The 8886-nt window shown below is 55.5% G+C and overlaps 1 protein-coding gene across 1 annotated transcript; it reads left to right on the top strand.

Annotated features, from left to right (window-relative positions):
• The first annotated feature begins 2308 nt into the window (after positions 1 to 2308).
• PDX1 (pancreatic and duodenal homeobox 1) lies at positions 2309 to 8171 on the top strand. The gene is made up of 2 exons (XM_033233962.1): positions 2309 to 2816; positions 6466 to 8171. The coding sequence occupies exons 1-2, from the start codon at positions 2411 to 2413 to the stop codon at positions 6909 to 6911; spliced, it is 852 nt and encodes a 283-aa protein (XP_033089853.1). The 5' UTR covers positions 2309 to 2410; the 3' UTR covers positions 6912 to 8171.
• Positions 8172 to 8886: the final 715 nt, after the last annotated feature.

The raw sequence follows: 8886 nt of genomic DNA, 5'->3' as shown, positions 1-8886 counted from the left end.
GAAAGTGAGAACGCGTCTCCATGGAACACCTCCGGCGCTCCCCGCCTCCTCCCCTATTGCCGGGGGTACCCGGGTTTTAGCCGGCGACCGCAATGGGCGGATTGCTTTCTGCTGAGAGCCTCTTTTCTTTCTGCAGGGCCGAGCAAAAATATTAAATGGAAGCAAATGAAGCATCGAAATGGAGACCAATTTACAGAAATGTGCAATTAGTTGAGAAGTGCAAAGTAAACACTCCGGGGCTGGCGGGCGAGGCGGGGAGCAGGGGAGGGAGAGTGGGGCGCAGACTGAGTCCAGAGCGGGTGTGGGGGTGCCCGGGGAGGAGGGGAAGGGGGAGGAAGAGGAGGGGGAGGGGAAAAGTGGCCGATCTTTGTCCTGAGCGGAGCTTGCCGGCCCCTCATAACCGCGTCGCCAAGTCAACCCGCGGCGACTCGGCAGATTATCTCCAAGGGTCAACACGCCGCGGCCGGGCAACCCCCTCCAGTCTGCCCTCCTGATCGATGTGGTCACTCGCGGCCAGGGCGATAGGGTAGAGTTCTCCGCGGCCGCAGACAATGGACTCATTGACGCGGGCGCACAGAGATTAGGTGCGCGGCCCCACGGCCTTTCACTCTCTGTCCCCACCAAGACTGCAGGTGGCACTTTTCCCTGAAGAAATCACCGAAACTCTCCCTGTCCACCGCCGTGCTTCCCTTGGCCTGTCTTCGGTGACAGCAAGGGCATCTACAAGCCAGGGAGCCACACATCAGGGCCACACACATGAGGCCACAGGCCAGAAAGCCACACACATGAGCTCTCACACATCGGAGCAAATGCTGAGACTACACCAGGAGCGTGACACAAGGAATCTGCAGAGAAGTCCACATTCCCGACTAGCTTTTTATCTTTTAATAAAAATAAAGAGTACTCAGAACAGAGCATTGAACCCGCACTTAAAATACAAATATTTCCAGTAGGAAGAAATACATTAAAATCGATTCTCAAAGGTCATTGGATGTTGGTACGTTGTTTAGGAAAGGCGGTGCAGTGATTTTTCCCTGGCTTGGTTCTTTGTGGTTCATGCTGTCTCTTGCTGAGACGTTTCTGCAAAGATGTCTAGTTTTCCTAAAACCCTCGGTGGTGTTTCAAGAAACGTCCTCCTTTTGGCAGTACCCGGTCAGAGGCTAGTCCGCCGCCAGGCCTAGCGGGTCATGCCCAGGCCGGGGGTTGGACACCACCGCCACCCGGAGGTCATCCATCCGCGTCAGTGCATGCGGAAAAAGTGGCCCTATTTATGTCAGGACCCCAGAATGTCCAGAAGTTACCGAATGACTTGAAGCCAAGCACAGACGTTATCATGGAAAATGCAGCGTTTTTATTTCTTTTTCCTAAATAGGTAACTCTTCTTCCACTTCCCCCCTCCCGCTTGCCTTATTTCAATTGCAAGCAGAAGACAGTGGGTGTTCTCCGCTGGCAAACTCCGCCAGGGTCCGGCCTGTAGAGAGGGGTCAAGGGTCTGGAACCCTCGTGCCAACACCTGCCCCTGCCTGGCAGTCCCAAGAGGAAGGCCGCGCGCGTCTTTCCCCCTCGCTGTACTGGGAAGCTACATTCCGGGTTGGCCAAATGGGCCCCAATTTTCCAAAACCAAAATTTGTAATACCCTTCAATTAAAAAAAAAAGAATTTATTAAAAAAAAGAATTTACAAAAGTCTCTGTGAATGCTTCAGAAGTTACCGTTTACACCCCAGTACTTGTAGCACATCCACAAGTGAAAACACACAATGAATGCCAGGGTTTTGTGTGTTTTTTAACAGACACCTTGGTGGCTGTGAACAAACTTCATAAATAAAATAGAATCAAATTCTTCCGAGCTAGAGAGCTGGGTCTGCAAACTTTTTTCATCGTTTTCCCCAACAGTTAAAAAAAATTAAAAGCTCAACATGTCTCCTTGTAAACTATATCAATTAACAAACACACTATGTCCATTATCAAAGATAATAGAAAATGTAGGAAAATAGGAAAATAGAAACGTCTAAGCCACGGTGAAAATGTTTCTAGAAATGAATGATTCTAATGTTTTCGTGAGCGCCCACTTTGGAGAGCACCGCCGGCTCCCCGTTCAGGGGTGTGCAGCAAACTCAGCTGAGAGAGAAAATTGGAACGAAAGCAGGTGCTCGCGGGTACCTGGCCTCGCCTCTTAGGGCGGTCAGCCAGGCCAATCACGGCCCCTGGCTGAACCACGTGGGGCCCCGCGGAGCCTATGGCGCTGCGGCCGGCCCGCCGGTCCCCGCAGGCTGTGGGTTCCCTCCGAGATCAGTGCTGTGCTGTCAAAGTGAGCAGGGGTGGCGCCGGGAGTGGGAACGCCGCACAGTGCCGAGTCCCCGGCTCCAGGTCCCGACTCCCGGCTCTCGGTGCCCAAGCCCGGGCCGCAGACATGAACGGCGAGGAGCAGTACTACGCGGCCACGCAGCTTTACAAGGACCCATGCGCATTCCAGCGAGGCCCGGCGCCGGAGTTCAGCGCCAGCCCCCCTGCGTGCCTGTACGTGGGCCGCCAGGCCCCGCCGCCGCCGCCACCCCCGTTCCCCGGAGCCGTGGGCGCGCTGGAGCAGGGCAGCCCCCCGGACATCTCCCCGTACGAGGTGCCCCCGCTCGCCGACGACCCCGCGGTGGCGCACCTCCACCACCACCTCCCGGCTCAGCTCGCGCTCCCCCATCCGCCCTCCGGGCCCTTCCCGGAGGGAGCCGAGCCGGGCGTCCTGGAGGAACCCAACCGCGTCCAGCTACCTTTCCCATGGATGAAGTCTACCAAAGCTCACGCGTGGAAAGGCCAGTGGGCAGGTAAGCCTGGCTCCCCACCCCTTTCTCCTTTCCGGTTCTCACCCGGCCGCCCTACCTCCAAGAGCTCCCAGGAGCCTTCTCTCTGTTTCCGGCACCTTGGGTTATCCCAGGTCGGACTAAACTACATCGGGGAGTTAACGAGGCCATCCCTCACAGCAGCGCTTCTCTGGTCCAGTTTGAAGCATCTTTCCCACCCTACTCTCCTGGGAGCGTAAACTCCTTCCTTCCCTGTACGCTGAGCCCTTCTTCGCCCCAGGAGCCCGCGCCCCCAGCGCCATCCCTAGAGAGCCGAGGCTGAGTCCAGCTCAGGGCTTCGGACACTATAGATCCTCCTCGAGCAGGGGATCCGGGAACCCAGGACTCCTTGGTAGTGCACGTCGAGGAAGCCGAGTAGGGACAAGGGTGCCTCTGACCCAGGCCCCAGATCGCCTTCGGAGCCCCGGATCCTCTCACTTCCCGCGCTTCATTAAGGAAGGGCAGGCATCTGGGGGCGCCAGGTAGGTGCAGAAAGGCAGGCAGGGAAAGGAAACTGCACCCAGTCCCGCAGTGTCCGGCTTCCCTGGCTGGGGAAACAGGATGGGAGTAAAGAGGAAGGGGCAGGGGCAAGGCACCGTGAGGCTGAAGGCCGGCCTCTCTACGTCAGAGCCTGGCAGCTGGGAGAGCAATCTGAGAAGCGAATTCGTTTTTCACCAACCGAAAGCAATGGAAGCTCTCTCCCCGCACTGCTTCCCAGAAAGTAATTCTGCAGGAGATGGGCTCTCCCTGCCTAGCCAGTGGGGAGGCGACAGGCCTGGTGCCTGCGGCCCTCCGCGCCGGCGGAGAACAGAAGGTCTTTCCCGGAGCCGGGAGCAGGAGGCACAGAGTAGCCCCCGGGTCCTTCGCGGCCCCGCTCGGGCGGCGAGTTCCGGCGCGGCCTGTGTCGTCGCCGCTACACACTGTCATCACTGCCGTGCCTCAGCCACTTCTGGTCACACCTGCACCGCAAATAGTTGCCTTTTCCTTTCAACTGGCAGCCGGGAGTAGGGGGAACAGCTCGAGCCGGCGTCCCCCAGCGCACCCCGAGAATCCTCAGCGCCCATCTGCGGGTCTGGCCAGCCCTGCCTGACACTGACACCAGGCACAGACAGGCAGGGTTTTGTGCGGGAGACGGAGGGGGACCCCAGCTCGCCCGGGGTCCGCGGGACTTTCCTCTTCCTAGTTCACTTTCTCGCTAAGGCGAAGGTCCTGAAGCAGGACGAGGGCTGAACTGCGCTGCAGTGGTCCCCACCTCCAGCGAAACCCAGTTGACAGGGGCGCCAGAAGCTGCCGCGGCGCCTCTGCGAACTTACCCAGCTCGCGCGGCCCTGGCGAAAGGCCTTGAAGTCTCCGGAAATGCGGGGTTCTTAGGAGGCCGGAGGACAGTCCCTCGAACAAAGGTGGGGGCTCCCATTCCCCAACCAATTCCCTTCCAGGGCTGCCTCCCCTCCAGGCCTCTCTTCTGGCCTCCTAGGCCCTCAGAGCTCCTGCTCTCCAGGCCTGGGCCTTCCTCAGGAAATGGGCGACAGCTGGTCTCTGAAAGAGGCTTTGTGAGGTGGAGTAACGTCCTTATCCCAACCCGAGCAGGGATGCCTCTGCTCTGGAGGACTTGGGCTTAAGCTGACCCAAGAAGCCAGAGAGTCAAACCAGAAGGCAAATCAGCAGACTTGGCTTGGGTTGGGGGGACCCAACTAGGGCGACACTCTCGGGCTCGAGTTGGCCCCAGGCCTTTGCTGGCGCCCTCTAACCCGCTGCATGCTCGACTCTCGGGGAAGGAGCCGACCTCCCCTCTCTTTTCCAGGAAGCCGTCTCTGGGGCCGGCTGCTATCCCCGCGTTCCTCTAGGGGAAACTTTCGATGGAGCCGGAATTCCAAAATTGCAAACCCACCTGCCCCTGGAAGAGCAAGGTGACAAAAGGGCTCTCACTGGCAGTACGGATCTGAATGCTAATGACAACAGAGGTTTGGAAAAACATTGACCCCCAAATGCTTCAGCAGCGCTGGCCTGCTGGCACCTAAACTGCCTCACCCTGCGCCTTGGGGGAAGGGCCCAGGCTCGGCGCCCTTGACTTTTTCCCACCATCCTCAACCTCCACCCCTGCCACGTCGCGCTGGGCACAGGTCCCCCGGGAGTAGTGCACCCCGGGCAGTCTCTCCCTGAGCAGTCTCTCGCAGGGACTTCACGAAGCCCGCAGCCTAAAGCAGGAACCCAGAGACATGTGGGTTTAACGTAAAACTTTAGAGAGCCTTTCAAAATGTTTATTGAAGGCCCGCCTCGCTTCTCTCCCAGGCCTGGGATGCCAGGTAGATTGGGGATGCCCCCAGGGAGTAGGACTCTCCCTGGACTAGGGTCTGAGCCTCTGCTTCAGCTTCTGGCGCCTTTTCTCGACCTGGGGGGAAACCCAGTAGGGTTCCATCGCGAAATTAACCCCGCCCCCAACACACACACACTCGCCTTTCAATTCCTAAGGCTTAGCCACCATTCACAGGAGAAATGTCCCCGGCCTTTGCTCTAAGACAAGTCTCTCCCCTGAGCTTTGGTGGAATTTCCCGCGTCAGCATCCACAGTCTGGGTGCAGTCAGTATTTTGCACAGAAAAGAAAAGATTGGGACCTGGCTGAGCGCAGCGGCAGTGAATGTGGATCTCCAGCCTCCTTGTTCAGGGCTTCCTGTTGCATCTTGGAGACACGGGAGGCTTGTTTCTGCACCACTACCCCCTCCTCCGTGGGGCTGTCGGTTCGGCAGCTGGGCTAGGGCCCCTGTGTCTCCCCTCAACACCTCTGAGGGCATTTGGGATCCAGGGCATAGAGTCTGGAGCTGCCAGATTTCTGCTGTAGCCAACGTCACCCCTAGAACAATATGCTCTTCGCTTCGAGGGCAGAAGTCTCGCTGAAGTTAAAACAAGTATGGAGAATTTGCTGGCTGTCATGTTGGGACTAATTACGATATAAATATATAGAGAGAAAATACATGGTCAGATATAATAAAATGTGTCACAGTCTCCATTAGTAGAAAGATGTTCAAACTGCAGGTTGTACCCATTCGCAGGTCATAAAATCAATTTACTAGGTTGAGATTAGTATTTTTTAAACGAAATAGCAGATAGTGGGGAAAACAGTAGATAGCATCATAAGTGGTAAACGTTTGTTTTACGTTCTTAAGATTTGTCCGTATATTCGACCTACAATGTCCGTGTGTGAACTACACAACGATCTGAAATGTATTTCTTACATCTGTGGATCACCGACGGAGGTTTTTTTAAGCCCTGAATTAAAGGCGTTTTATTGCTTTGGTAGGATCCAGCCGGTTTAACTATCTATTACCTACATTTAAATCAACATCAATCAGTTGATTAACACCGATTAAACGAGCGCATTCAAGGACCACTCATTGGTCGAGCCAAGCTTAGGCTCACGGCGAGAGCCAACTCGGGTTTGGCCTCCAATAAAAAAGCTCCCTTTACTAGGGAAGGGCTTCGCGCGCCCACACTAGGCGCTGAAAGGGGATGCTCGGTGGCTCCGGCAGGAGCAACTGGTAGGGCTAGGACTCCCTAATCCCCTTGAAGGGGTTGGGCTGCGTGGGTGGGGACTGTGCGGGGCTCCGGGGGCCACACTCACGTCCTGTGTCGCCCGCAGGCGGCGCCTACGCGGCGGAGCCGGAGGAGAACAAGCGGACGCGCACGGCCTACACGCGCGCACAGCTGCTAGAGCTGGAGAAGGAGTTCCTATTCAACAAGTACATCTCACGGCCGCGCCGGGTAGAGCTGGCTGTGATGTTGAACTTGACCGAGAGACACATCAAGATCTGGTTCCAAAACCGCCGCATGAAGTGGAAAAAGGAGGAGGACAAGAAGCGCGGCGGCGGGACAGTGGTCGGGGGTGGCGGGGTCGCGGAGCCTGAGCAGGACTGCGCCGTGACCTCCGGCGAGGAGCTTCTGGCGCTGCCGCCGCCGCAGCCCCCCGGAGGTGCTGTGCCGCCCGCTGCCCCAGTTGCCGCCCGAGAGGGCCGCCTGCCACCTGGCCTTAGCGCGTCGCCACAGCCCTCCAGCGTCGCGCCTCGGCGGCCACAGGAACCACGGTGAGAGGCAGGAACTGCTCCTGGCTGAGCGGCTTCAACCACTCGCCCAGGAGGAGCAGAGGGCCTAGGAGGACCCCGGGCGTGGACCACCCGCCCCGGCAGTTGAATGGGGCGGCAATTGCCGGGCCCACCTTAGACCAAAGGGGAAAACCCGCTCTCTCAGGCGCGCGTGCTAATTAGGGCCCAGCAGGTAGATGCTGGCAGGCCTTCCGAAAGAAAAAGAGCTGTTGGTTTCTGTATATTGGGGCCCTCTTTTAGTGATACAGGATTGGCGTTGTTTGTGGCTGTTGCGCACATCCCTGCCCGCCAACAGCACTCCACCTTGGGACCTGTTTAGAGAAGCCGACTCTTCAAAGACAATGGAAACTGTACCGTACACATTGGAAGTCTCCCCAACACACAGCAGGAGAGCTGGACCGAATGCCTTAATCTGCCCATAAACAAAGTCATTCTTACTGGGGCGACCACTTGAAGTTTAGAAATAATTGAAAGGAAATGTTTGAGTTTTTAAAGATCCCGTGAAATTTATGCCAGTGGAATACAGTGAGTCCTCCTCTTCCTCGTCCTCATCTTCTTCCCCCTCCTCTTCCTCTTCCTGCTGCTCTCTTTTCCTCCCCCCTTCTCCCTCCTCTTCCTCCTCCTCTTTCTTCCTAATCTCTTTCTCCTCTTCCTCCTTCTACCTCCCCTTCTTATCCCTCCTCTTCCTCTTCTCTAGCTGCACACTTCTCTGCTGCACATCTTACAACCTGCACCCCTTTCTTCTGAGGAAGAGAACATCTTGCAAGGCAGGGCAAGCAGCGACAGGGCTGGCTTAGGAGCACTGCAACAGTCCCTGTGCCCCAGTTCTCCACTGCTGGCAGGGAAGTCAAGGGGAGACAGGCCTGGATCTGGGGATGAGGGAGAAAGGTGGACCCCTGGGTGACCACTAAACCAAAGATATTTGGAACTTTCTATTTAGGATGTGGATGTAATTCCTGTTCCAAGGTAGAGGCTGTGCTGAAGACAAGCACAGTGGCCTTGAGTGCTTTGGAAACAAACTATTCATGAGCCAATATGACTTTCACATCTTTAGAAATTATGAAAACGTATGTGATTGGAAACTCAGTTATCTTATTTAACATTTTAAAATTACAAAACAGTTCTTTACAAACAGGTCTGTGCATCCCAGGTCTGTCTTCTTTTCAAGGTCTGGGCCTTGTGTTCAGGTTATGTTTGTGGGAAATGCTTAATAAATACGGATAATATGGGAAGAGATGAAAACTGATTCTCCTCACTTTGTTTCAAAGCTTTCTGGCAGTAGGATGATTCGAATTCACTTTTAAAATTAAATTAGCGGGTTTCTTGTTTTGTTTTTGTTTTTGTTTTGACAGGGTCTCATTCTGTCGTTCCCGGGTTCCTCTTGTTTTCAGGGATTCTCCTACCTCAACCTGCTGAGTAGCTGGGATTACAGGCTCGCGCCACCACGCCCGGCTAATTTTTGTATTTTTAGTAGAGACGGTTTCGCCGTGATGGCCAGGCTGATCAGCCTCTATTTTCTTTCGGTTCTAATCAGGGAAAACCAGGTAATTAAAAAATAGTGCACTTGAGTTTTGAATTGGAGCACCCTGTGAGGGGATGAATTTCCAGTTTTGTTTTATTTTTAATTTAAGAATGTCTTCTCAAGATGACTTTCTCAGGCAATAGAACCTAGAGTGTGGGAGACAGTTCAGAGTACCGCTGGCCAATATTGCGTCCTGGCAGAGTCAAGCGCCACCCACCTGATGCCTCAGTGCTGCGGGTGGTGAAACCCGCCGCTGGCTCCCACCGTGGTGGGGTCTCCTCTTTCCTCCCAAAGCTGAGGACGCAGGGGAAGCCGTTTTCCGTGACCCTTCCAAAAGAAGCGTTGTTTGGGATGAGTCTCCGTACCCAAAAATGTCTTATGTTAGAGGCAAAGATGCCCGGATAGAGGGCTTCCAACCCCTAGGACCACTCTGCTCTTC

Source organism: Trachypithecus francoisi, unplaced genomic scaffold (assembly GCF_009764315.1).
Source record: "Trachypithecus francoisi isolate TF-2019V2 unplaced genomic scaffold, Tfra_2.0 Contig01461, whole genome shotgun sequence".
Lineage (NCBI taxonomy): Eukaryota > Metazoa > Chordata > Mammalia > Primates > Cercopithecidae > Trachypithecus > Trachypithecus francoisi.
This window is presented reverse-complemented; position numbering and strand designations above follow the sequence as displayed.